The sequence below is a fragment of the Lonchura striata genome, chromosome 35, assembly GCF_050655825.1.
Source record: "Lonchura striata isolate lonStrDom1 chromosome 35, ASM5065582v1, whole genome shotgun sequence".
In the NCBI taxonomy this organism is placed as follows: Eukaryota; Metazoa; Chordata; class Aves; order Passeriformes; family Estrildidae; genus Lonchura; species Lonchura striata.
In genome coordinates, this window is record NC_140737.1 from 375,599 (window position 1) to 403,323 (window position 27,725).

The 27,725-nt window shown below is 62.2% G+C and overlaps 1 protein-coding gene across 1 annotated transcript in view; it reads left to right on the top strand.

Annotated features, from left to right (window-relative positions):
* VARS1 (valyl-tRNA synthetase 1) overlaps positions 1-27,725 on the top strand; it is a 36,986-nt gene that overhangs the window by 9,098 nt on the left and 163 nt on the right. The window contains exons 9-31 of the mRNA XM_085564914.1: positions 978-1,142; positions 1,751-1,832; positions 1,909-2,028; positions 3,464-3,572; positions 5,175-5,275; positions 6,187-6,277; positions 7,518-7,642; positions 9,463-9,566; positions 11,137-11,295; positions 12,750-12,840; positions 14,023-14,128; positions 14,571-14,641; positions 15,906-16,031; positions 17,354-17,458; positions 18,448-18,516; positions 19,180-19,258; positions 19,885-20,012; positions 21,281-21,436; positions 22,094-22,220; positions 23,095-23,261; positions 24,454-24,565; positions 25,745-25,920; positions 26,310-26,459. Of these exons, the coding sequence (XP_085421040.1) occupies positions 978-1,142; positions 1,751-1,832; positions 1,909-2,028; positions 3,464-3,572; positions 5,175-5,275; positions 6,187-6,277; positions 7,518-7,642; positions 9,463-9,566; positions 11,137-11,295; positions 12,750-12,840; positions 14,023-14,128; positions 14,571-14,641; positions 15,906-16,031; positions 17,354-17,458; positions 18,448-18,516; positions 19,180-19,258; positions 19,885-20,012; positions 21,281-21,436; positions 22,094-22,220; positions 23,095-23,261; positions 24,454-24,565; positions 25,745-25,920; positions 26,310-26,459 (2,719 nt within the window). The remainder of the gene's footprint in view (positions 1-977; positions 1,143-1,750; positions 1,833-1,908; positions 2,029-3,463; positions 3,573-5,174; positions 5,276-6,186; positions 6,278-7,517; positions 7,643-9,462; positions 9,567-11,136; positions 11,296-12,749; positions 12,841-14,022; positions 14,129-14,570; positions 14,642-15,905; positions 16,032-17,353; positions 17,459-18,447; positions 18,517-19,179; positions 19,259-19,884; positions 20,013-21,280; positions 21,437-22,093; positions 22,221-23,094; positions 23,262-24,453; positions 24,566-25,744; positions 25,921-26,309; positions 26,460-27,725) is intronic.

Sequence of the window (27,725 nt, forward strand, 5' to 3'; positions counted from 1 at the left end):
GGGACCCTGCACCGTGGCCATCCAGGACACGCTGACCCGCTGGTGAGTGACCAGAGTGACCGTCAGGGACAGGGGAGTGACCGCTGGGGTGGGAGTGACCACTGGGACTCTGCACCTGGGCCACGCGCTGACCGTGGCCATCCAGGACACGCTGACCCGCTGGTGAGTGACCACCGAGTGACCACAGTGACCACAGTGACCATCAGGGACAGGGGAGTGACCGCAGTGACCTCTGGCGCTGGAAGTGACCACCAGGGATGGGAGTGACCACCCCAGTGACCCCAGTACCCCCAGTACCCCCAATGTCCCCAATCCCCCCGGTGACCCCGGTGACCCCGCAGGCACCGGATACGGGGGCTGACCACGCTGTGACCCCAATGACCCCAGTGTCCCCAATGTCCCAATCCCCCCAATGACCCCAATGACCCCGATGACCCCGATGACCCCAATGTCCCCAATGACCCCAATCCCCCCGATGACCCCGATGACCCCAATGTCCCCAATGACCCCATTGACCCCAATGTCCCCAATGACCCCAATGACCCTGATGACCCCAATGTCCCCAATGTCCCCAATCCCCCCAATGTCCCCAATGACCCCGATGACCCCGATGACCCCAATGTCCCCAATCCCCCCAATGTCCCCCCAATGTCCCCAATGTCCCCAATGTCCCCAATGTCCCCAATCCCCCCAATGACCCCGATGACCCCAATGTCCCCAATGAGCCCAGTTTCCCCAATCCCCCCAGTGTCCCCCCAATGTCCCCAATGTCCCCAATCCCCCCAATGTCCCCAATCCCCCCGATGACCCCAATGTCCCCAATGACCCCGATGACCCCAATGACCCCAATGACCCCAATGTCCCCAATGTCCCCAATCCCCCCAATGTCCCCAATGTCCCCAGTGTCCCCAATCCCCCCAATGTCCCCAATGACCCCAATGTCCCCAGTGACCCCGATGACCCCGGTGTCCCCGCAGGAACCGCATGCGGGGGCTGACCACGCTGTGGGCGCCGGGCTGCGACCACGCCGGCATCGCCACGCAGGTGGTGGTGGAGCGGCGCCTGCTGCGCTCCCGCGGGCTCAGCCGGCACCAGCTGGGCCGCCAGGCCTTCCTGGACGAGGTGTGGCGCTGGAAGGAGGAGTGAGTGACCGCCGGCCGCGGCACCCCCGGGTGACCGCAGGGTGACCACGGAGCGACCACAGTGACCCCTGAGTGACCACAGTGATCCCAGAGTGACCACAGTGATTCTAGAGTGATCCCAGAGTGACCGCCGGCCGCGGCACCCCCGGGTGACCCCGGGGTGACCCCAGGGTGACCACGGAGTGACCACAGTGACCCCTGAGTGACCACAGTGACCCCCGAGTGACCCCAGGGTGACCGCAGGGTGACCCCAGTGACCCCAGGGTGACCCCAGAGTGACCCCACAGTGACCCATGACACCCCGAAATGACCCCAGAGTGACCCAGGGCACCCCTAAATGACCCCAGAGTGACCCCAGAGTGACCCAGGGCACCCCTAAATGACCCCAGAGTGACCCATGGCACCTCAAAATGACCCCAGAGTGACCCATGGACCCCTAAATTGCCCCAAAATGACCCTAGAGTGACCCCAAAGTGCCCCATAGCACCCATAAATGACCCCAAAAAGACCCCAAAGTGCCCCCAAAGTGCCCCCAGAGTTCCCTCCACCCCCTCAGCCCCCCGAGCCCCCCACCCCGAGCCCCCCAGGCAGCACCCATCTCCCCCCAGGAAGGGCGACCGCATCTACCAGCAGCTGCGGCGCCTGGGCGCCTCCATGGACTGGGAGCGAGCCTGTTTCACCATGGACCCCGTGAGTGGGGGGCTTCGGGGGGCCGGGGGGGTCCCGGGGGTCCCGGAGCCCCCCCTGAACCCCCCCGGACCCCCAGAAAATGAGCCGGGCGGTGACCGAGGCCTTCGTGAGGCTGCACGAGCAGGGGCTGATCTACCGCAGCCGGCGCATCGTGCACTGGAGCTGCGCGCTGCGCTCGGCCATCTCTGACATCGAGGTACCCAAAACCCCCCAGATTCACCCCAAAATCAGCCCAAAATCAGCCCCAAAATCAGCCCCAAAACATCCCAAAAACCAGACCCCGAAAAGCCCTAAAAATCCCCCAAAAACACCCCCCAAATCCATGGGATCAGGGCACTGGAGCTGCGCGCTGCGCTCGGCCATCTCTGACATCGAGGTACCCAAAACCCCCCAGATTCACCCCAAAATCAGCCCCAAATCAGCCCCAAAATCAGCCCCAAAACATCCCAAAAACCAGACCCCAAAACGCCCCAAAATTCCCCAAAAACACCCCCCAAATCCATGGGATCGTGCACTGGAGCTGCGCGCTGCGCTCGGCCATCTCTGACATCGAGGTACCCAAAACCCCCCAGATTCACCCCAAAATCAGCCCAAAATCAGCCCCAAAACATCCCAAAAACCAGGCCCCGAAAAGCCCTAAAAATCCCCCAAAAACACCCCCCAAATCCTTGGGATCAGGGCACTGGAGCTGCGCGCTGCGCTCGGCCATCTCTGACATCGAGGTACCCAAAACCCCCCAGATTCACCCCAAAAACCAGCCCCGAAACCCCCTAAAACAGCTCCCAAAACCAGACCCCAAAATACCCCAAAATTCCCCAAAAACACCCCCCAAACCCCTGGGATCGGGGCACTGGAGCTGCGCGCTGCGCTCGGCCATCTCTGACATCGAGGTACCCAAAACCTCCCAGATTCACCCCAAAATCAGCCCCAAAATCAGCCCCAAAATCCCCCCAAAACATCCCAAAAACCAGACCCCAAAACGCCCCCAAAATCCCCCCAAAACACCCCAAAAAACGCCCCAAAATCTCCGCAAACCCCTGGGATTGGGGCACTGAAGCGGGAGCTGGGGGGGTTTGCTGTTTTTGGGGATTTTTGGGGTGTTTTTGGGGGTCTCTCAGGGGTTTTTGGGGGTCCCCAGGTGGAGAAGCGGGAGCTGGGGGGGTTTGCTGTTTTTGGGGTGTTTTTGGGGGTCTCTCAGGGGTTTTTGGGGGTCCCCAGGTGGAGAAGCGGGAGCTGGGGGGGTTTGGTGTTTTTGGGGATTTTTTGGGGGGTCTCTCAGGGGTTTTTGGGGGTCCCCAGGTGGAGAAGCGGGAGCTGGGGGGGTTTGGTGTTTTTGGGGTGTTTTTGGGGGTCTCTCAGGGGTTTTTGGGGGTCCCCAGGTGGAGAAGCGGGAGCTGGGGGGGTTTGCTGTTTTTGGGGATTTTTGGGGTGTTTTTGGGGGGTCTCTCAGGGGTTTTTGGGGGTCCCCAGGTGGAGAAGCGGGAGCTGGGGGGGTTTGGTGTTTTTGGGGATTTTTTGGGGGGTCCCTCAGGGGTTTTTGGGGGTCCCCAGGGGGAGAAGCGGGAGCTGGGGGGGTTTGGTGTTTTTGGGGTGTTTTTGGGGGTCTCTCAGGGGTTTTTGGGGGTCCCCAGGTGGAGAAGCGGGAGCTGGGGGGCCGCACCCTCCTGCGGGTCCCCGGCTACGAGGAGCCTGTGGAATTTGGGGTCCTGGTTTCCTTCGCCTACCCCCTGGAGGGGGCCGGTGAGTGGGGGTGGGGGTCCCGGGGGGGCTCTGGGGGGTCCCTGTGGGGTCCCTGTGGGGTCTGGGATCCCTCTGGGATCTCCGGGGGCGTCTCTCTGTGGGTCCCTGTGGGTCTTGGGTCTCTCTTTGGGGTCTCTCTGTGGGTCTGGGGTCTCTTTACGGGTCTGGGGTCTCTCTGTGGGTCTGGGGTCTCTCTTTGGGGTCCCTCTCTGGGGTCTCTTTACGGGTCTGGGGTCTCTCTGTGGGTCTGGGGTCTCTCTGTGGGTCTGGGGTCTCTCTTTGGGGTCTCTTTATGGGTCTGGGGTCTCTCTGTGAGTCTGGGGTCCCTCTCTGGGGTCTCTCTGTGGGGTCTCTTTATGGGTCTGGGGTCCCTCTCTGGGGTCTCTTTATGGGTCTGGGGTCTCTTTACGGGTCTGGGGTCCCTCTCTGGGGTCTCTTTATGGGTCTGGGGTCTCTCTGTGGGTCTGGGGTCCCTCTCTGGGGTCTCTCTGTGGGTCTGGGGTCCTTCTCTGGGGTCTCTCTGGGGTCTCTTTATGGGTCTGGGGTCTCTTTACGGGTCTGGGGTCTCTCTGTGGGTCTGGGGTCTCTCTGGGGTCTCTTTACGGGTCTGGGGTCTCTTTATGGGTCTGGGGTCTCTCTGGGGTCTCTTTACGGGTCTGGGGTCTCTTTATGGGTCTGGGGTCTCTCTTTGGGGTCTGGGGTCTCTTTACGGGTCTGGGGTCTCTCTGTGGGGTCTGGGGTCTCTCTTTGGGGTCTGGGGTCTCTTTATGGGTCTGGGGTCTCTTTACGGGTCTGGGGTCTCTCTGTGGGTCTGGGGTCTCTCTGGGGTCTCTTTACGGGTCTGGGGTCTCTTTATGGGTCTGGGGTCTCTCTGGGGTCTCTTTACGGGTCTGGGGTCTCTTTATGGGTCTGGGGTCTCTCTTTGGGGTCTGGGGTCTCTTTACGGGTCTGGGGTCTCTCTGTGGGGTCTGGGGTCTCTCTTTGGGGTCTGGGGTCTCTTTATGGGTCTGGGGTCTCTTTACGGGTCTGGGGTCTCTCTGTGGGTCTGGGGTCTCTCTGGGGTCTCTTTACGGGTCTGGGGTCTCTTTACGGGTCTGGGGTCTCTCTGTGGGTCTGGGGTCCCTCTCTGGGGTCTCTCTGTGGGTCTGGGGTCCTTCTCTGGGGTCTCTCTGGGGTCTCTTTATGGGTCTGGGGTCTCTTTACGGGTCTGGGGTCTCTCTGTGGGTCTGGGGTCTCTCTGGGGTCTCTTTACGGGTCTGGGGTCTCTTTATGGGTCTGGGGTCTCTCTGGGGTCTCTTTACGGGTCTGGGGTCTCTTTATGGGTCTGGGGTCTCTCTTTGGGGTCTGGGGTCTCTTTACGGGTCTGGGGTCTCTCTGTGGGGTCTGGGGTCTCTCTTTGGGGTCTGGGGTCTCTTTATGGGTCTGGGGTCTCTTTACGGGTCTGGGGTCTCTCTGTGGGTCTGGGGTCTCTCTGGGGTCTCTTTACGGGTCTGGGGTCTCTTTACGGGTCTGGGGTCTCTCTGGGGTCTCTTTACGGGTCTGGGGTCTCTTTATGGGTCTGGGGTCTCTCTGGGGTCTCTTTACGGGTCTGGGGTCTCCCAGGCCCGGGCGAGGACCCCGAGGTGGTCGTGGCCACGACTCGGCTGGAGACGATGCTGGGGGACGCGGCCGTGGCCGTGCACCCCGAGGACCCCCGGTACCAGGTGAGCGCACCTGGGGCGGGGCTAAACACACCTGGGGGCGGGGCCAAACACACCTGGGGGCGGGGCTAAACTCACCTGGGGCGGGGCTAAACTCACCTGGGGCGGGGCTAAACTCACCTGGGGGCGGGGCTAAACACACCTGGGGAGGGGCTAAACACACCTGGGGGCGGGGCTAAACACACCTGGGGCGGGGCAAAACACACCTGGGGAGGGGCTAAACACACCTGGGGGCGGGGCTAAACACACCTGGGGGCGGGGCTAAACTCACCTGGGGAGGGGCCAAACACCTGGGGTGGGGCCAAAAACACCTGGGGGTGGGGCCAAACACCTGGGGGCGGGGCCAAACACCTGGGGGGTGTGGCTTACACACCTGGGGACGGGGCCAGACACACCTGAGATCCCCAATACCCAATGAGGGGGTGGGACCATCCCAGGTGGGCGTGGCCAGAATGGGTCAGGTGTCCCGTGGGCGTGGCCGGGGCGGGTCAGGTGTCCCGGTGGGCGTGTCCGGGTCAGGTGTCCCAGTGGGCGTGGCCAGGGCGGGTCAGGTGTCCCGGTGGGCGTGGCCAAGGCGGGTCAGGTGTCCAGGTGGGCGTGGCCAGGGCGGTTCAGGTGTCCGGTGGGCGTGGCCGGGTCAGGTGTCCCGGTGGGCGTGGCCAAGGCAGGTCAGGTGTCCCGGTGGGCGTGGCCAAGGCGGGTCAGGTGTCCCGGTGGGCGTGGCCAAGGCGGGTCAGGTGTCCAGGTGGGCGTGGCCAGAATGGGTCAGGTGTCCCGGTGGGCATGGCCAAGGCGGGTCAGGTGTCCCGGTGGGCGTGGCCAAGGCGGGTCAGGTGTCCCGCTGGGCGTGGCCAGGGCGGGTCAGGTGTCCCGGTGGGCGTGTCCGGCCCCGCCCCACGGCCCCGCCCCCGCAGCACCTGCGCGGCCGCCATGTTGTGCACCCGCTGACCGGGCGGCGCCTGCCGGTGCTGCACGACGCCTTCGTGGACCCCGAGTTCGGCACCGGTGAGGGGCGGGGCCGGGCTGGGTGTGGTCAAATGGGGGCGTGGCCTGGCTGGGTGTGGTTATTTAGGGGTGTGGCCTGATTTGGTGTGGTTATTTAGGGGTGTGGCCTGATTTGGTGTGGTTATTTAGGGGTGTGGCCTGATTGGGTGTGGTTATTTGGGGGCGTGGCCTGATTGGGTGTGGTTATTTGGGGGTGTGGCCTGATTTGGTGTGGTTTTTGGGGGCGTGACCTGGTTGGGTGTGGTTATTTGGGGGTGTGGCCTGATTGGGTGTGGTTATTTGGGGGCGTGGCCTGATTGGGTGTGGTCAAATGGGGGCGTGGCCTGATTGGGTGTGGTTATTTGTGGGTGAGGCCTGATTGGCTGTGGTTATTTGGGGGTGTTTTTCTTTTGGGGTGTGGTTATTTAGGGGTGTGGCCTGATTGGGTGTGGTTATTTAGGGGTGTGGCCTGATTGGGTGTGGTTATTTGGGGGTGTGGCCTGATTAGGTGTGGTCATTTAGGGGTGTGGCCTGATTGGGTGTGGTTATTTGGGGGCGTGGCCTGATTGGCTGTGGTTATTTGGGGGCGTGGCCTGATTGGGTGAGGTTATTTGGGGGCGTGTCCCCGTGGGCGTGTCCCCGATGGGCCTGTCCCGGGTGGGCGTGTCCCGGGTGGGCGTGCCAGGATAGGCGTGTCCCCGTGGGCGTGTCCCCGTGGGCGTGTCCCCGTGGGCGTGTCCCCGTGGGCGTGTCCCCGTGGGCGTGCCCTGGGTGGGCGTGTTCCCGTGTGCGTGTCCCCGTGGGCGTGTCCCCGTGGGCGTGTCTTGGGTGGGCGTGTCCCCGTGGGCGTGTCCCGTGGGCGTGTCCCCGTGGGCGTGTCCCGGGTGGGCGTGTCCCCATGGGCGTGTCCCGGGTGGGCGTGTCCCCGTGGGCGTGTCCCCGTGGGCGTGTCCCCGTGGGCGTGTCCCTGTGGGTGTGTCCCCGTGGGCGTGTACCGGTGGGCGTGTCCTGTGGGCGTGTCCCCGTGGGCGTGTCCCCGTGGGCGTGTCCCCGTGGGCGTGTACCGGTGGGCGTGTCCTGTGGGCGTGTCCCCGTGGGCGTGTCCCCGTGGGCGTGTCCCGTGGGCGTATCCCCGTGGGCGTGTCCCGTGGGCGTATCCCCGTGGGCGTGTCCCGTGGGCGTGTCCCCGTGGGCGTGTTTCGGGTGGGCGTGTCCCGTGGGCGTGTCCCCGTGGGCGTGTCCGACGCCGGCCCCGCCCCAGGCGCGGTGAAGATCACCCCCGCCCACGACGCCGCCGACTTCGAGGTGGGGCGGCGCCACGGGCTGGGCGTGGCCGTGGTCATCGGCGAGGACGGCGCCATGGTCAACGTGCCCCCGCCCTTCCAGGTGGGGCTGGGGGCTATGGGGGGGTTGGGGGGCTGGGGGGGTTTGGGGGATTTGGGGGATTGGGGGGTTGGGGGGTTTGGGGGGTTGGGGGCGGTTTTGGGAGTTTTGGAGGGGATTTGGGGTTGTTTGAGGGGTTTGGGGGACTGGGAGGGTTTTGGGGTGGTTTGAGGGGTTTTGGGAGTTTTGGGGGGGTTTGGGGAGGTTTGGGGGGGATTTGGGGGGTTTGGGCTGGGTCAATGGTCACTGAGTAGGCTGTGGTCACTCAGTGGTCACTCAGTGGTCACTCAGTGGTCACTCAGGGTCACTCAGGGGGTCAGTGGTCACTCAGTGGTCAGTGGTCACTCAGGGTCACTCAGGGTCACTCAGTGGTCACTCAGGGGGTCAGTGGTCACTCAGTGGTCACTCAGGGTCACTCAGTGGTCACTCAGTGGTCACTCAGTGGTCACTCAGGGTCACTCAGTGGTCAGTGGTCACTCAGTGGTCAGTGTGGTCAGTGCTCACTCAGTGGTCAGTGGTCACTCAGTGGTCACTCAGGGTCACTCAGGGTCACTCAGTGGTCACTCAGTGGTCATTGGTCACTCAGTGGTCACTCAGTGGTCACTCAGGGTCACTCAGGGTCACTCACTGGTCACTCAGTGGTCACTCAGGGTCACCCAGGGTCACTCAGTGGCCAGTGGTCACTCAGTGGTCACTCAGGGTCACTCAGTGGTCAGTGGTCACTCAGTGGTCACTCAGGGTCACTCAGTGGTCAGTGGTCACTCAGTGGTCACTCAGTGGTCAGTGGTCACTCAGTGGTCAGTGGTCACTCAGTGGTCACTCAGTGGTCACTCAGTGGTCAGTGGTCACTCAGGGTCACTCAGGGTCACTCAGGGTCACTCAGTGGTCAGTGGTCACTCAGTGGTCACTCAGTGGTCAGTGGTCACTCAGTGGTCAGTGGTCACTCAGGGTCACTCAGTGGTCACTCAGTGGTCAGTGGTCACTCAGGGTCACTCAGGGTCACTCAGTGGTCACTCAGTGGTCAGTGGTCACTCAGGGTCACTCAGGGTCACTCAGTGGTCACTCAGGGTCACTCAGTGGTCACTCAGTGGTCACTCAGTGGTCAGTGGTCACTCAGGGTCACTCAGGGTCACTCAGTGGTCACTCAGGGTCACTCAGTGGTCACTCAGTGGTCACTCAGTGGTCAGTGGTCACTCAGGGTCACTCAGTGGTCACTCAGTGGTCACTCAGTGGTCAGTGGTCACTCAGTGGTCACTCAGGGGTCAGTGGTCACTCAGGGTCACTCAGTGGTCACTCAGGGTCACTCAGGGTCACTCAGGGTCAGTGGTCACTCAGGGTCACTCAGTGGTCAGTGGTCACTCAGTGGTCACTCAGGGTCACTCAGGGGTCACTCAGTGGTCAGTGGTCACTCAGTGGTCACTGTGGTCACTCAGTGGTCACTCAGTGGTCACTCAGTGGTCAGTGGTCACTCAGTGGTCACTCAGTGGTCACTCAGTGGTCACTCAGTGGTCACTGTGGTCACTCAGTGGTCACTCAGTGGTCACTCAGTGGTCAGTGGTCACTCAGTGGTCACTCAGTGGTCACTCAGTGGTCACTCAGTGGTCACTGTGGTCACTCAGCGGTCACTCAGTGGTCACTCAGGGTCACTCAGTGGTCACTCAGTGGTCACTCAATGGTCAGTGGTCACTCAGTGGTCAGTGGTCACTCAGTGGTCACTCAGGGGGTCAGTGGTCACTCAGTGGTCACTCAGGGTCACTCAGTGGTCACTCAGGGTCACTCAGTGGTCAGTGGTCACTCAGGGTCACTCCGGTCACTCTCCCCAGGGCATGCCGCGCTTCCAGGCCCGCCGGGCGCTCCTGGACACCCTCAAGGCCCTGGGGCTGTTCCGGGGCGTCAGCGAGAACCCCATGGTGGTGCCCATCTGCAGGTGAGCGCCACGGGCACAGGTGTGACAGGTGAGGTGACACAGGTGGCACACAGGTGTGACAGGTGAGGTGACAGGTGACACCAGTGTGACAGGTGAGGTGACAGGTGACACACAGGTGTGACAGGTGAGGTGACAGGTGGCACCGGTGTGACAGGTGAGGTGACAGGTGACACAGGTGTCACAGGTGAGGTGACAGGTGACACACAGGTGTCACAGGTGAGGTGACAGGTGACACAGGTGTGACAGGTGAGGTGACAGGTGACACCGGTGTGACAGGTGAGGTGACAGGTGACACAGGTGTCACAGGTGAGGTGACAGGTGACACAGGTGTGACAGGTGAGGTGACAGGTGACACCGGTGTGACAGGTGAGGTGACAGGTGTCACAGGTGTGACAGGTGAGGTGACAGGTGACACCAGTGTGACAGGTGAGGTGACAGGTGGCACAGGTGTGACAGGTGAGGTGACAGGTGACACAGGTGTGACAGGTGAGGTGGCACGGGGGCCAGGTGGCACTCAGGTGGCACAGGTGGCACAGGTGAGGTGACAGGTGTGACACAGGTGTGACAGGTGAGGTGACAGGTGACACCAGTGTGACAGGTGAGGTGACAGGTGACACAGGTGTGACAGGTGAGGTGACAGGTGACACCAGTGTGACAGGTGAGGTGACACAGGGGCCAGGTGGCACTCAGGTGGCACAGGTGGCACAGGTGAGGTGACAGGTGACACAGGTGTGACAGGTGAGGTGACACAGGTGGCACACTGGTGTGACAGGTGAGGTGACAGGTGACACCGGTGTGACAGGTGAGGTGACAGGTGACACTGGTGTGACAGGTGAGGTGACAGGTGACACACAGGTGTGACAGGTGAGGTGACAGGTGACACCAGTGTGACAGGTGAGGTGACACAGGTGGCACACAGGTGTGACAGATGAGGTGACAGGTGACACAGGTGTCACAGGTGAGGTGACAGGTGACACAGGTGTGACAGGTGAGGTGACAGGTGTCACACAGGTGTGTCACAGGTGAGGTGACAGGTGACACAGGTGTGACAGGTGAGGTGACACGGGCCAGGTGGCACTCAGGTGGCACAGGTGGCACAGGTGAGGTGGCACAGGTGAGGTGACACAGGTGACACAGGCGTCCCTCTCGGTGTCCCAGCCGCTCCAAGGATGTGCTGGAGCCCCGGGCCGTGCCTCAGTGGGTGACACAGGTGTGACACAGGTGTGACTCAGGTGTGACACAGGTGTGACAGGTGTGACTCAGGTGACACAGGTGTCCCTGTCCCAGCCGCTCCAAGGACGTGCTGGAGCTCCGGGCCGTGCCTCAGTGGTGGCTCAGGTGTGACACAGGTGTGACACAGGTGTCACAGGTGAGGTGACAGGTGTCCCTCGGTGTCCCAGCCGCTCCAAGGACGTGCTGGAGCCCCGGGCCGTGCCTCAGTGGGTGACACAGGTGTGACACAGGTGTGACACAGGTGTGACAGGTGTGACACAGGTGACACAGGTGTGACACAGGTGTGACAGGTGTGACACAGGTGTCACAGGTGAGGTGACAGGTGTCCCTGTCCCAGCCGCTCCAAGGACGTGCTGGAGCCCCGGGCCGTGCCTCAGTGGTTCGTGCGCTGCCAGGGCCTGGCGGGCGCCGCCGCCGCCGCCGTGCGCCGGGGGGACCTGCGGCTGCACCCGCCCGGCCACGCCCGCACCTGGTTCAGCTGGATGGAGAACATCAGGTGAGGCCGACCCACACCTGCCCCATAGCGACCCACACCTGACCCACAGCGACCCACACCTGACCCACACCTGACCCATAGCGACCCACACCTGACCCACACCTGACCCGTAGCAACCCCAAAACCCTGCCCCAAAACCCTGCCCTGCACCTGGTTCAGCTGGATGGAGAACATCAGGTGAGGGGCTGGACCACACCTGACCCATAGCGACCCATAGCGACCCACACCTGACCCACACCTGCCCCATAACCCTGCCCCAAAACCCTGCCCCAAAACCCTGCCCTGCACCTGGTTCAGCTGGATGGAGAACATCAGGTGAGGGGCTGGACCACACCTGACCCACAGCGACCCACACCTGACCCACACCTGCCCCACAGCGACCCACACCTGCCCCATAGCGACCCCAAAACCCTGCCCCAAAACCCTGCCCCGCACCTGGTTCAGCTGGATGGAGAACATCAGGTGAGGGGCTGGACCACACCTGACCCATAGCGACCCACAGCGACCCACACCTGACCCACACCTGACCCACACCTGACCCACACCTGACCCACACCTGACCCACACCTGACCCATAGCGACCCACACCTGCCCCACAGCGACCCACACCTGACCCACACCTGACCCACACCTGACCCATAGCGACCCACACCTGACCCACACCTGACCCACACCTGCCCCATAACCCTGCCCCATAACCCTGCCCCATAACCCTGCCCCAAAACCCTGCCCTGCACCTGGTTCAGCTGGATGGAGAACATCAGGTGAGGGGCTGGACCACACCTGACCCACAGTGACCCACACCTGACCCACACCTGACCCACACCTGACCCACACCTGACCCACACCTGACCCACACGTGACCCATAGACTGACCCACACCTGCCCCATAGGGACCCCACCCCACACCTGCCCCACCCCACACCCCACACCTGCCCCATAGGGACCCCACCCACAGCCACACCTACCCCATAGACTGACCCATAGCGACCCCACACCTGCCCCACCCCACACCCCACACCTGCCCCATAGAATGACCTACACCTGCCCCACACCTGCCCCATAGCGGCCCCACCCACACCTGCCCCATAGGGACCCCACCCCACACCCCACACCTGCCCCATAGGGACCCCACCCCACACCTGCCCCATAGGGACCCCACCCCACACCCCACACCTGCCCCATAGGGACCCCACCCCACACCTGCCCCATAGGGACCCCACCCCACACCCCACACCTGCCCCATAGGGACCCCACCCCACACCTGCCCCATAGGGACCCCACCCCACACCCCACACCTGCCCCATAGGGACCCCACCCCACACCTACCCCACCCCACACCCCACACCTGCCCCATAGCGACCCCACCCACCCCACTCGTGCCCCATAGGGACCCCACCCCACACCTGCCCCATAGCGGCCCCACCCACCCCACTCGTGCCCCGCCCCCGCAGGGACTGGTGCATCTCGCGGCAGCTCTGGTGGGGCCATCGCATCCCGGCCTACTTCATCACCATCGACGACCCACGGGTGACCCCCGGAGAGGTGTGGGGCAGGGCTGGGGGGACTGGGGGGACTGGGGGGACTGGGAGGGGACTGGGAGGGCACTGGGGGGGACTGGGGGGGACTGGGAGGGAACTGGGAGGGAACTGGGGGGGACTGGGGGGGACTGGGAGGGGACTGGGGGGGACTGGGGGGGACTGGGGGGGACTGGGAGGGACTGGGAGGGACTGGGGGGGACTGGGAGGGAACTGGGAGGGACTGGGAGGGGACTGGGGGGGACTGGGAGGGGACTGGGGGGGACTGGGGGGGACTGGGGGGGACTGGGGGGGACTGGGAGGGACTGGGGGGGACTGGGAGGGAACTGGGAGGGAACTGGGAGGGACTGGGAGGGACTGGGGGGGACTGGGAGGGACTGGGGGGGACTGGGGGGGACTGGGAGGGACTGGGGGGGACTGGGAGGGACTGGGAGGGAACTGGGAGGGAACTGGGAGGGACTGGGAGGGAACTGGGAGGGACTGGGAGGGAACTGGGAGGGACTGGGAGGGAACTGGGAGGGACTGGGAGGGAACTGGGAGGGACTGGGAGGGAACTGGGAGGGACTGGGAGGGACTGGGAGGGAACTGGGGGGGACTGGGAGGGAACTGGGAGGGACTGGGAGGGAACTGGGAGGGACTGGGAGGGACTGGGAGGGACTGGGGGGGACTGGGAGGGACTGGGAGGGACTGGGAGGGACTGGGAGGGGACTGGGAGGGAACTGGGGGGGACTGGGAGGGACTGGGGGGGACTGGGAGGGAACTGGGAGGGAACTGGGAGGGACTGGGAGGGACTGGGAGGGAACTGGGAGGGACTGGGAGGGAACTGGGAGGGAACTGGGAGGGACTGGAGGGAACTGGGATAAACTGGGAGGGACTGGGAGGGACTTGAGGGTCGCTGAGGTCACATTTTGGATTTTTGGGGTAACTTTCGGGATTTTTAGGGTAACTTTCGGGATTTTAGGGATTTTGGGGTAACTTTCGGGATTTTTGGGGTAACTTTCGGGATTTTTGGGGTAACTTTTGGGATTTTAGGGATTTTGGGGTAACTTTTGGGATTTTTGGGGTAACTTTCGGGATTTTAGGGATTTTGGGGTAACTTTCGGGATTTTAGGGATTTTGGGGTAACTTTCGGGATTTTTGGGGTGACTTTCGGGATTTTTGGGGTGACTTTTGCCGTTTCGGGTGCCAGGACGAGGACGGGCGGTTCTGGGTCAGCGGCCGCAGCGAGGACGAGGCTCGGGCCAAAGCGGCCGCGGCCTTCGGGGTCAGCCCGGCAGCCATCGGCCTGAGGCAAGGTGGGCAGGGTCAGCCGGGGTCAGGGGTCACTCGGGGGTCAGGGGTCACTCGGGGGTCACTCAGGGGTCGCTCAGTGGTCAGTGGTCACTCAGGGTCACTCAGGGTCACTCAGCGGTCACTCAGTGGTCACTCAGTGGTCACTCAGTGGTCACTCAGTGGTCAGTGTGGTCAGTGGTCAGTGGTCACTCAGTGGTCAGTGGTCACTCAGTGGTCAGTGTGGTCAGTGGTCACTCAGGATCACTCAGGGTCACTCAGTGGTCAGTGGTCACTCAGTGGTCAGTGTGGTCAGTGGTCAGTGGTCACTCAGTGGTCAGTGGTCACTCAGTGGTCACTCAGTGGTCAGTGGTCACTCAGTGGTCGGTGTGGTCAGCGGTCACTCAGTGGTCAGTGGTCACTCAGTGGTCAGTGGTCACTCAGTGGTCAGTGGTCACTCTGTCCCAGACGAGGACGTGCTGGACACTTGGTTCTCCTCCGGCCTCTTCCCCTTCTCCATCTTCGGCTGGCCCGAGCAGGTCGGGCCCTTCGGGGCATTTGGGGCATTTTGGGGAGTTTTGGGCATTTTGGGGCATTTGGGGCATTTTGGGCATTTTGGGGCAGTTTTGGGGGGGTTTGAGGCATTTTGGGTTTTTTTGGGGTCGTTTTGAGGTGATTTTCGGGTGGTTTTGGGGCAGTTTTGGATTTTTTGGGGGCATCTTGGGTTTTTTGGGGTGTTCTGGGGTGGCTTTGGGGCAGTTTTCAGGTGATTTTGGGGCAGTTTTGGGTTTTTTGGGGCATTTTGGGTTCCTTGGGGTGTTCCGGGGTGGGTTTGGGGCAGTTTTGGGGTGATTTTGGGTTTCTTGGGGGGTTTTGGGGTGGTTTTTTGGGGGTCTCTGGGGGGTCTCACGGCTCCGAGGTGGTTTTGGGGGTTTTTGGGATTTTTTGGGGGGGTTTTGGGGTTTTTTGGGGGTTTTTGGGGGGTTTTCTGTGGTTCTCAGGGCTCCGGGGTGGTTTTAGGGGGTTTTTGGGGTTTTTTGGGGGGGTTTGGGGATTTTTTTGGGTTTTTGGGGGTCTCCAGGGTTCTCATATCACTGAGGTGGTTTTGGGGGGATTTTTTGGGTATTTTTGGGGGTCCCGGGGGTTTTGGGGGGTCTGATGGCTCCGGGCTGGTTCTGGGGGGTTTTTGGAGTTTTTTGGGTGTCTCAGGGAGTTTTTGGGGGTTTTGGGGTGTTTTTTTGGGGGTTTTTTGGGGTTTTTTTGGGCCTTTTTGGGGTTCTTCAGGATTCTCATGGGTCCGGGGTGTTTTTGGGGATTTTTGGGGGTCTCAGGGAGGTTTTGGGGGTTTTGGGGTGTTTTTATGTGGGGTTTTTGGGGTTTTTTTGGGGTTCTCTGGGATTCTCACGTCACCGGGGTGTGTTTGGGGGGATTTTTTGGGGTTTTTTGGGCGTCTCAGGGGGTTTTTGGGGGTCTTGGGGTGTTTTTTTTGTGGGGTTTTGGGGTTTTTTTGGGGCTTTTTGGGGTTCTCTCAGATTCTCACAGGTCCGGGGTGTTTTTGGGGGATTTTTGGGGGGTCTCGGGGAGGTTTTGGGGGTCTGATGGCTCCGGGGTGTTTTTGGGGGGTTTTTAGGTGTCTCAGGGGGTTTTTGGGGGTCTTGGGGTGTTTTTTTGTGGGGTTTTTGGGGTTTTTTTTGGGTCTTTTTGGGGTTCTCTCAGATTCTCCCGGGTCCGGGGTGTTTTTGGGGGATTTTTGGGGGTCTCGGGGAGGTTTTGGGGGTCTGAAGGTGCCGCCGCTGCCCCCAGACCCCCGACCTGGAGCGTTTCTACCCCGGCTCGCTGCTGGAGACCGGCCACGACATCCTGTTCTTCTGGGTGGCACGCATGGTGATGCTGGGGCTGGCACTGACCGGGCGCCTGCCCTTCCGCCAGGTGGGACCCAAAACCACCCAAAATCACCCCAAAAATCACCCCAAAATCACCTCAAAATAAACACCCCAAAATGCCGCAGAAAACAGCCCCAAAATACCCCCAAAACCCCCAAAAAACACCCCAAAATCAACCCAAAACCAACCCAAAATACCCCAAAATCAACACCCCGAAATATCCCAAAAAACCACCCCAAAAATATCCCAAAATCACCCCAAAAATACCCCAAAATCACCCAAAAAATACCCCTGAAATATTTAACACCAGAAATACCCGAAATTACCCCAAAATCCCCCGAAATCTCCCGAAATCCCTCACCTGCCCAGGTGTACCTGCACGCCATCGTGTGCCAATACCCAAAATCACCCCCAAAATAACCCCAAAATCACCCCAAAAATCACCCAAAAATCACCCAAAAAATACCCCCGAAATATTTAACACCAGAAATACCCAAAACACCCCAAAATCCCCCAAAATCCCCCGAAATCCCTCACCTGCCCAGGTGTACCTGCACGCCATTGTGTGCCAATACCCAAAATCACCCCAAAAATCACCCCAAAAACACCCAAAAATCACCCAAAAAATACCCCCGAAATATTTAACACCAGAAATACCCGAAATTACCCCAAAATCCCCAAAAATCCCTCACCTGCCCAGGTGTACCTGCATGCCATCGTGCGCAAATACCCAAAATACCTCCAAAATCACCCCAAAAATCACCCCAAAAATCACCCAAAAATCACCCAAAAATCACCCAAAAATACCCCTGAAATATTTAACACCAGAAATACCCGAAATTACCCCAAAATCCCCCCAAATCCCTCACCTGTCCAGGTGTACCTGCACGCCATCATGCGCAAATACCCAAAATGCCTCCAAAATAATCCCAAAAATCACCCAAAAAATCACCCAAAAATCACCCAAAAAATACCCCTGAAATATTTAACACCAGAAATACCCAAAATTACCCAAAATCCCCCAAAATCCCCCAAAATCCCTCACCTGCCCAGGTGTACCTGCACGCCATCGTGCGCCAATACCCAAAATACCTCCAAAATCACCCAAAAATCACCCCAAAATCACCCAAAAATCACCCAAAAATCACCCAAAAAATACCCCTGAAATATTTAACACCAGAAATACCCAAAATTACCCCAAAATCCCCCCGAAATCCCCCCAAATCCCTCACCTGCCCAGGTGTACCTGCACGCCATCATGCGCAAATACCCAAAATGCCTCCAAAATAACCCCAAAAATCACCCAAAAATCACCCAAAAATCACCCCAAAATTACCCAAAATCCCCCGAAATCCCTCACCTGCCCAGGTGTACCTGCACGCCATCGTGCGCGACGCCCACGGGCGCAAGATGAGCAAATCCCTGGGGAACGTCATCGACCCCCTGGACGTCATCAGCGGCACCTCGCTGCAGGTGAGACCCCAAAATCCCCGGGGGACCCCAAAATTATCCAGGGGGACCCCAAAATCACCTGGGGGACCCCAAAATCACCCAGGGGGACCCCAAAATCACCCGGGGGACCTCAAAATCCCCGGGGGGACCCCAAAATCCCCGGGGGGACCCCAAAAAATTCCTCAGGTGAGACCCAAAAACCCCCCAGGACCCCGTAAAACCCCCCCAGTGACCCCAGGTGAGCCCAGGTGGGACCCCAGAACCCTCCAGGACCCCCCAAAAACCCCCAGGTGAGCCCAGGTGGGTCCCCAAAGCCCCCCAAACCCCCCGGGACCCCCCAAAAACCGCCCAGGTGAGCCCAGGTGAGCTCAGGTGGGACCCCCAAACCCCCCAGGACCCCCCAAAACCCCCCAGGTGAGCTCAGGTGGGACCCCCAAACCCCCCAAAACCCCCCAGGTGAGCTCAGGTGAGACCCCCAAACCCCCCGGGACCCCCCAAAACCCCCCAGTGACCCCATGTGAGCCCAGGTGAGCCCAGGTGGGACCCCCAAACCCCCGGTGCCCCCCAGGTGAGCCCAGGTGAGCTCAGGTGAGACCCCCAAACCCCCTGGGACCCTCCAAAACCCCCCAGTGACCCCAGGTGAGCCCAGGTGGGACCCCCAAAGCCCCCCGGGACCCCCCAAAACCCCCCAGTGACCCCAGGTGAGCTCAGGTGAGACCCCAAAACCCCCGAGGACCCCCCGGTGCCCCCCAGGACCCCCCAAAACCCCCCAGGTGAGCTCAGGTGAGCTCAGGTGAGCCCAGGTGAGCCCAGGTGGGACCCCCAAACCCCCCGGGACCCCCCAAAACCCCCCAGGTGAGCCCAGGTGAGCTCAGGTGAGACCCCCAAACCCCCCGGGACCCCCCAAAAACCCCCAGGTGAGCCCAGGTGAGACCCCCAAACCCCCCAGGACCCCCCAAAACCCCCCAGGTGAGCCCAGGTGGGACCCCCAAACCCCCCGTGCCCCCCAGGCGCTGCACCTGCAGCTGGAGAGCAGCAACCTGGACCCGGCCGAGCTGGAGCGCGCCCGGGAGGGGCAGGTGAGGGAACTGGGGGGAATTCGGGGATTTGGGGGGATTTTGGGGGATTTGGGGAAAATTTGGGGGATTTGGGAGGGGATTGGGGGGATTTGAGGGGGATTTTGGGTAAATTTGGGTGGATTTTGGGGGGTTTTGGGGCATTTTTGGAGGGGTTTTGGGGAAGTTTAGGGATTTGGGGGAATTTGGGGAAATTTTGGGGAGATTTTTGTGGAGGTTTTGGGGAATTTGGAGTGGGTTTGCGGAAATTTGGGGAGGATTTGGGGTGGATTTGGGATTTGGGTTTTTTTGGGGGGGATCTGGGGGGATTTTGTTTTTTTGCGGTGGATTTGGGATTTCGGTTTTTTATTTGGGGGAATTTTGGGGGAATTTGGGGTTTTTGGGGTGGATTTCAAATTTTAGGAATTTTTGGGGTTTTTTTGGGGGGCTTTTGGGGGGATTTGGGGTTTTTGGGGTGGATTTAGGATTTGGGAGGGATTTTGGGGGGATTTGGGGGTTTTTTTTGGGGTTTTGGGTTTTTGGGGTGGATTTGGGGTTTTTTTGGGGGAATTTTTGGGGGGATTTGGGGCTTTTGGGGTGGATTTGGGATTTGAGGGATTTTTGGGGGGAATTTTTGGGGGGATTTGGGGGGTTTTTGGGGGGTCTTTATCCCCTCTGGCCCCCCAGAAACGCGACTTCCCCGAGGGGATCCCCGAGTGCGGGACGGACGCGCTGCGCTTCGCCCTCTGCGCCTACACGGCCCAGGGTACCCAAAACTGCCCAAAATCCACCCAAAACTGCCCAAAATCCACCCAAAACTGCCCCAAAACTGCCCAAAATCCACCCAAAACTGCCCCAAAACACCCCAAAACAGCCCAAAATGCCCCAAAACTGCCCCAAAACACGCCAAAATACGCCAAAACAGCCCAAAAACTGCCCAAAACTGCCCCAAAGCAGCCCAAAATCCCCCCAGAACTGCCCAAAAACTGCCCAAAATACTCCAAACACCCCAGAATACCCCAAAACAGCCCAAAATAGCCCCAAACGTGCCAAAACGCCCCAAAATACCCCAATATACCCCAAAATATCCCCAAAAAACTCCAAAATATCCCATAACACACCAAAATACCCCCAAATACCCCAAAACCCCCCCAAGAAACCCAAAACCACCCCAAAAAAACCCCAAATCACCCCAAAAAAACCCCAAAACTCCAAAACCACCCCAAAAACCCCCAAAATCACCCCCAAAAAACCCAAAACCATCCCCCAAAAAACCCCAAAACCACCATAAAACCACCCCAAAAACCACCCCAAAACCACCCCAAAATGCCCGAAACCAGCCCAAAAACCCCAAAATCACCCAAAAAACCCCCAAATCACCCCAAAATCCAGGGCGGGACATCAACCTGGACGTGGGGCGGGTTTTGGGGTACCGGCACTTCTGTAACAAGGTCTGGAACGGGGCTCGCTTCGTGCTGCGGGCGCTGGGCGAGGGGTACCGGCCCCCCCCCGAGGAACAGGTACCCCCGGGACCCCCAAAATCCCCTGAGACCCCCAAAATTCCCCGGGACCCCCAAAATCCCCCGGGACCCCCAAAATCCCCTGGGATCCCCCCGGGACCCCCCCGGGACCCCCAAAATCCCCTGGGACCCCCCCGGGACCCCCCCGGGACCCCCAAAATCCCCCGGGACCCCAAAATCCCCTGGGACCCCCCCGGGACCCCCCAAAATTCCCCGGGACCCCCAAAATCCCCTGGGACCCCCCCGGGACCCCCCCGGGACCCCCAAAATTCCCCGGGACCCCCCGGGACCCCGAAAATTCCCCGGGACCCCCAAAATCCCCCGGGACCCCAAAATCCCCTGGGACCCCCCCGGGACCCCCAAAATTCCCCTGGGACCCCCCCGGGACCCCCCCGGGACCCCCAAAATCCCCCGGGACCCCAAAATCCCCTGGGACCCCCCCGGGACCCCCAAAATTCCCCTGGGACCCCCCCGGGACCCCCCCGGGACCCCCAAAATCCCCCGGGACCCCCAAAATTCCCTGGGACCCCCCCGGGACCCCCCAGAATACCCTGGGACCCCCCGGGACCCCCAAAATTCCCCTGGGACCCCCAAAATCCACTGAGACCCTCCAGGACCCCCCCGGGATCCCCCAAATTCCCCCGGGACCCCCATATTCCCTTGGGGACCCTCCCAAGAACCCCAAATTCCCCTGGGACCCCCCTGGGACCCCTCAAATTCTACTGGGACCCCCCCAATTCCCCTGAGACCCCCCCCCCCCCCCAAGGCACAGGTACCCCCGGGACCCTCCCAGAACCCCCAAATTCACCTGGGATCCCCCAAAATCCCCTGAGACCACCCCTGAGACCCCCCAAATTCCCCCGGGACCTCCTGAGACCCCTGTCCCCAATGTCCCCGCTGTCCCCTCAATGTCCCCCCAATGTCCCCCAATGTCCCCCAATGTCCCCCAATGTCCCCCCAATGTCCCCATTGGTGTACCCAATGTCCCCCCCAATGTCCCAATGTCCCCAATGTCCCCAATGTCCCCATTGGTGTACCCAATGTCCCCTCAGTGTCCCCAACACCCCCAATGTCCCCAATGTCCCCCCCAATGTCCCCAATGTCCCAATGTCCCCAATCCCCCCATGTCCCCCCTCTGTCCCCGCTGTCCCCAGCTGGCGCGGCGCCGCTCGCTGGCCGAGCTGTCCCCCAATCCCCCCACTGTCCCCAATGTCCCCACTGTCCCCTCTGTCCCCAATGTCCCCTGAGTGCCACCCCGCTGTCCCCAGCTGGCGCGGCGCCGCTCGCTGGCCGAGCGCTGGGTGCGCAGCCGCCTGAGCCGCGCCGTGCGCAGCTGCGGGGACGCGCTGGCGGCCTTCGACTTCCCCGGCGCCACCACGGCCGTGCACGGCTTCTGGGTGTACGAGCTGTGCGACGTCTACCTGGTATGGGGACACGGGGGGATTGGGGGGATTGGGGGGACATTGGGGGGACATTGGGGACATTGGGGACACTGGGGACACTGGGGGGATTGGGGACATTGGGGACATCAGGGGGTTGGTGGGGCCACCACGGCCGTGCACGGCTTCTGGGTGTACGAGCTGTGCGACGTCTACCTGGTATGGGGACACTGGGGGGATTGGGGACACTGGGGACACTGGGGACACTGGGGGGATTGGGGACACTGGGGGGATTGGGGACAATGGGGACAATGGGGACATTGGGGACATTGGGGACACTGGGGACATTGGGGACATTGGGGACATTGGGGGGACACTGGGGACATTGGGGGGATTGGGGACAATGGGGGGATTGTGGGGACATCGGGGACATTGGGGGACGTTGGGGGATTGGGGACATTGGGGACATTGGGGGGACATTGACAACATTGGGGACATCGCGAACAACAGGGGGTCCCCGGGCTGTTTTTGGGGTCCCTGGGTGTATTTTTGGGGTTGTTTTGGGGTCCCTGGGCTGTTTTGGGGTCCCCAGGCTGTTTCTGGGGTCCCTGGGTGTATTTTTGGGGTTCTTTTGGGGTCCCCGGGTTGTTTCGGGGTCCCCGGGCTGGTTTCGGGGTCCCTGAGGCGCCGCCCCCTCCCCAGGAGTGCGTGAAGCCCGTCCTGGCCCGCGGGACCCCCGCCCCACCCGGGGGGGTCCCGGGGGGTCCCGGCGAGGGGGAGGGGCTGGACGGGGCCGGCGATGAAGAGGAGGAGGAGGAGGAGGAGAAAGGTGAGGGGGATTTGGGGGTCCCAGGGGGATTTTGGGGGGTCCCAGGGGGGTTTGGGGCAATCCCAGGGGGGATTTGGGGGTCCCATGGGGGTTTGGGGGGTCCCAGGGGGGATTTGGGGGTCCCAGGGGGATTTTGGGGGGTCCCAGGGGGATTTGGGGGGTCCCAGGGGGGATTTGGGGCAATCCCAGGGGGGTTTGGGGGTCCCAGGGGGGTTTGGGGGGGATGTTGGGGGTCCCAAGGGGGTTTGGGGGTCCCATGGGGGTTTTGGGGCAATCCCAGAGGGGATTTGTGGGGTCCCAGGGGGTTTTTGGGGGGGATTTTGGGGGTCCCAGGGGTTCCTGGGGGGGTTTTGGGGGTCCCTGGGGGTTTTTTGGGGGGATATTGGGGGTCCCATGAGGTTTTTTGGGGTCCCAGGGGGGTTTTGGGGGGGATTTTGGAGGTCCCAGGGTTTTTTCGGGGTTCCCGGTGGGTTTGGGGGTCCCCCGGGGGTTTTTTGGGGTGCTGATCGCGATGGTGCCGCCCTCCCCGCCGCCCAGGGGACCCCGAGGGGTTTTTGGGGGATTTTTGGGTGTTTTTGGTGGTTTTTTGGGGGTTCCCGGTGGGATTTTTTGGGTTTTTTTGGTGTTTCTGGGGTTCCTGGTGGGTTTGGGGTCCCCCGGGGGTTTTTTGGGGTGCTGATCGCGATGGTGCCGCCCTCCCTGCCGCCCAGGGGACCCTGAGGGGTTTTTGGGGAATTTTTGGTGGTTTTTGCTGTTCCCAGCAGGGGTTTGGAGGGTTTTTTTGGGTTTTTTTGGGGTTCCCGGTGGGTTTTGGGGGTCCCCCGGGGGTTTTTGGGGTGCTGATCACGATGGTGCCGCCCTCCTCGCCGCCCAGGGGACCCCGAGGCCGCCCGGGCGGCGCTGCTGACGTGCCTGGAGGCCGGGCTGCGGCTCCTGGCGCCCTTCATGCCCTTCCTGGCCGAGGAGCTCTGGCAGCGCCTGCCCCGCGCCCCCCCCGCGCCCCCCAGCGTCAGCCTGGCCCCCTTCCCCGAGCCCCAGCAGGTACGGGGGGCCTGGGGGGGGTTTGGGGGGTCCTGGAGGGGGTTTGGGGCATCCTGGGTGGGGTTTGGGGGGTCCTGGGTGGGGTTTGGGGCATCCTGGGTGGGGTTTGGGGGGTCCTGGGTGGGGTTTGGGGGGTCCTGGAGGGGGTTTGGGGGGTCCTGGAGGGGGTTTGGAGGGTCCTGGGTGGGGTTTGGGGCATCCTGGGTGGGGTTTGGGGGGTCCTGGGTGGGGTTTGGGGGGTCCTGGGGGGGGTTTGGGGGGTCCTGGGGGCGTTTGGGAGGTCCTGGAAGGGGTTTGGAGGGTCCTGGGGGGGTTTGGAGGGTCCCGGGGGGGTTTGGGAGGTCCTGGAAGGGGTTTGGGGGGTCCTGGGGGGGTTTGGAGGGTCCCGGGGGGGTTTGGGAGGTCCTGGAAGGGGTTTGGGGGGTCCTGGGTGGGGTTTGGGGGGTCCTGGGGGGGGTTTGGGGGGTCCTGGAGGGGGTTTGGGAGGTCCTGGGTGGGGTTTGGGGGGTCCCGGGGGGAGTTTGGGGGGTCCTGGGTGGGGTTTGGGGGGTCCTGGGGGGAGTTTGGGGGGTGCTGGAGGGGGTTTGGGGCATCCTGGGGGCGTTTGCAGGGTCCCAGGGGGAGTTTGGGGGGATTTAGGGGGGTCCCAGGGGGCATTTGGGGGGTCCCATGGGGGGTTTGGGGGATCTGGATGGTTTTTTGGGGGGATCTCTGGGTCTCGGGTGTATTTTGGGGTCCCTGGGTGGTTTAGGGGGGGGATTTTGGGGTCCCTGGCTGTATTTTGGGGTCCCCGGGTGTATTTTGGGGTCCCTGGGTGGTTTCGGGGGGGGATTTTGGGGTCCCTAGCTGTATTTTGGGGTCCCCGGGTGTATTTTGGGGGGGGATTTTGGGGTCCCTGGCTGTATTTTGGGGTCCCCGGGTGGTTTAGGGGGGGGATTTTGGGGTCCCCGGGTGTATTTTGGGGTCCCCGGGTGTATTTTGGGGTCCCTGGGCGGTTTAGGGGGAGGATTTTGGGGTCCCTGGGTGGTTTAGGGGGGGATTTTGGGGTCCCTGGGTGGTTTAGGGGGGGATTTTGGGGTCCCTGGGTGTATTTTGGGGTCCCTGGGTGTATTTTGGGGGGGGATTTTGGGGTCCCTGGCAGTATTTTGGGTCCCTGGCTGTATTTTGGGGTCCCTGACCCGGTGCCCCCCAGTTCTGCTGGCAGGACGACGAGGCCGAGGCCTCCATGGAGTTCGTGCTGGGCATCGCCCGCGCCCTGCGGAGCCTGCGGGCAGCGCACGGCCTGAGCCGCCAGAGACCCCCCTGTGCGCCGCCTGGGGGGCTGGAGTGGGGGTTTGGGGGGGCTGGGGGGTTCCAGTGGGGGTTTGGGGGGGCTGGGGGGGTTCCAGTGGGGGTTTGGGGGGGCTGGGGGGTTCAAAGGGGGGTTTGGGGGGTTCCAATGGGGGTTTGGGGGGTTCAAAGGGGGGTTTGGGGGGTTCCAATGGGGGTTTGGGGGGTTCCAAATGGGGGTTTGGGGGGTTCAAAGGGGGGTTTGGGGGGCTTCAAATGGGGGTTTGGGGGTCCTGGGGGGCTGGAATGGGAGTTTGGGGGGGCTGGGGGGTTCCAATGGGGGCTTGGGGGGTTCCAATGGGGGTTTGGGGGGGCTGGGGGGTTCCAGTGGGGGCTGGGGGGGTTCAAATGGGGGTTTGGGGGGTTCAAATGGGGGTTTGGGGGGTTCCAATGGGGGTTTGGGGGCATTCAAAGGGGGGTTTGGGGGGGCTGGGGGGGTTCCAAATGGGGGTTTGGGGGGTTCCAATGGGGGTTTGGGGGCTGGAATGGGGGTTTGGGGGGTTCAAATGGGGGTTTGGGGGGTTCCAATGGGGGTTTGGGGGGTTCAAAGGGGGGCTGGGGGGGTTCCAATGGGGGTTTGGGGGGTTCCAATGGGGGTTTGGGGGGTTCCAATGGGGGCTTGGGGGTCCTGGGGGGCTGGAATGGGGGTTTGGGGGCTCCGATGGGGGTTTGGGGGGGTCCGATGGAGGTTTGGGGGGTCCGATGGGGTTTGGTGGGGCTTGGGGGGGTTCAAGTGGGGGTTTGGGGGGTCCTGGGGGGTTCAAATGGGGGCTTGGGGGGCTCAAATAGGGGTTTGGGGGGGTTTGGGGGGCTGAAATGGGGGCTCGGGGGACTTTGGGGGGCTGAAATGGGGGTTTGGGTGTCCTGGGGCGCCTGAAATGGGGGTTTGGGGGTCTTGGGGGGGCTCACATGGGGATCTGGGGGGGCTTTGGGGATGTAATGGGGTCCTAGGGGGTCCCTGGGGGTCTCTGGGTGATTTTGGGGCTGTTTTCAGGGGTCCCTGGGGGTCTCTGGGTGTACTTTGGGGGTCTCTGGGGGGTCTCTGGGTGTTTTTGGGGCTCTCTGGGTGTACTTTGGGGGTCCCTGGGGGTCTCTGGGTGATTTTGGGGCTGTTTTCGGGGGTCCCACCCTGACCCCCCCCCTCTGCCCCCCAGGTTTCCTGCAGTGTCCTGACCCAGTTTGGGGGTCCCGTGCCCGGCGCTGGGGGGGGCTGCTGCGCGTTTTGGGGGGGGTGGGCTCGGTGCGGCTGCTGGGGGGGTCCCAGGAGCCCCCCCGGGGCTGCGCCGTGGCCGTGGCCTCCGAGCGCTGCACCGTGCACCTGAGGCTGCAGGTGGGCCGGGGGCTTCGGGGGGATTTTGGGGGGATCTGGGGGGCTTTGGGGGGCTCTGGGTGTTTATACGGGGGGGCTTTGGGGGGTTTTGGGGTGCTTCTGGGGGTCTATGGGGGGATTTGGGGGGCTCGGGGGATTTGGGGGGCTCTGGGGGGCTTTTGTGGGGATTTGGGGGGCTCTGGGTGTTTATATGGGGGGGCTTTGGGGGGTCTTTGGGGGTCTCTGGGGTGATTTGGGGGGCTCTGGGGGTCTATGGGGGGATTTGGGGGGGCTCTGGGGGGGCTTTGGGGGTCCCGGTCTGATTTTGGGGATCCCGGTCTGATTTTGGGGGTCTCTGGGGGTCTCTGGGGATCCCAGTCTGATTTTGGGGGTCTCTTTGGGGGTCCCAGGGCCTGGTGGACCCCCCCTCGGAGCTGGCCCGTTTGGGGGCGCGGCGCCGGGAGCTGGGGGGGGCCCTGGAGCGGCTCCGCGAGCGCCGGGGGGGCCCCGGGTACCCCCAGAAGGTGCCCCCCGAGGTGCAGGAGGCCGACGGCGCCAAGGTGAGAGTGGGGGGGGGGGTCCCTGGGGGTCTTGGGGGGTCCCTGGGGGGGTTTGGGGGGTCCCTGGGGGGGCTTGGGGGGGTTTGGGGGTCCCTGGGGGGATTTGGGGGGCCCCTGGGGGGGCTTGGGGGGTCCCTGGGGGGGCTTGGGGGGTCCCTGGGGGGATTTGGGGGGTCCTGGGGGGGTTTGGGGGGTCCCTGGGGGGATTTGGGGGGTCCTGGGTGGGGTTTGGGGGTCCCTGGGGGGGTTTGGGGGGTCCCTGGGGGGGTTTGGGGGGTCCCTGGGGGGGTTTGGGGGTCCCTGGGGGGGCTTGGGGGGTCCCTGGGGGGATTTGGGGGTCCCTGGGGGGGTTTGGGGGGTTTTTGGGGTGGTTTAGGGGAATTTTGGGGGCGTTTTGGGGGGATTGGGGCAGTTTTTGGGGGAGCTCAGGGGAGTTTTGGGGGGGGTTTGGGGGTCTTGGGGGGGTTTTGGGGAATTTTGGGGGGTTTTGGGGCAGTTTTTGGGGGTCTCAGGGGGGGTTTGGGGGTCCCTGGGGGGGTTTGGGGGGTCTCAGGGGAATTATGGGGGGGTTTTTGGGGGGGTTGGGGCAGTTTTTGGGGGAGCTCAGGGGAGTTTTGGGGGGACTTGGGGCGGTTTTGGGGGGTTTTGGGAAGGATTGGGGGAGTTTTGGGAGGGTTTGGGGGAGATTAGGGGGTCTCAGGGTGGATTTTAGGGTGTCAGGGTCGATTTTGGGGGATTTTTGGTGCTGTCAGGGTGGATTTTGGGGCAGTTTCGGGGGGTTTTGGGGTCTCAGGGTGGATTTTGGGAATTTTTGGGGGTCTCGGGGTGGATTTTGGGGCAGTTTGGGGGTCTCGGGGTGGATTTTGGGGATTTTTGGGGCAGTTTTGGTGCTCTCAGGGTGGATTTTGGGGCAGTTTCGGGGGGTTTTGGGGTCTCAGGGTGGATTTGGGGATTTTTTGGGGGTCTCGGGGTGGATTTGGGGATTTTTTGGGGGTCTCAGGGTGGATTTTGGGGATTTTTGGGGGTCTCGGGGTGGATTTTGGGGCAGTTTTGGGGTCTCAGGGTGGATTTGGGGATTTTTTGGGGGTCTCGGGGTGGATTTTGGGGATTTTTGGGGGTCTCGGGGTGGATTTTGGGGCAGTTTGGGGGTCTCGAGGTGGATTTTGGGGCAGTTTGGGGGTCTCGGGGTGGATTTTGGGGATTTTTGGGGGTCTCGAGGTGGATTTTGGGGCAGTTTGGGGGTCTCGGGGTGGATTTTGGGGATTT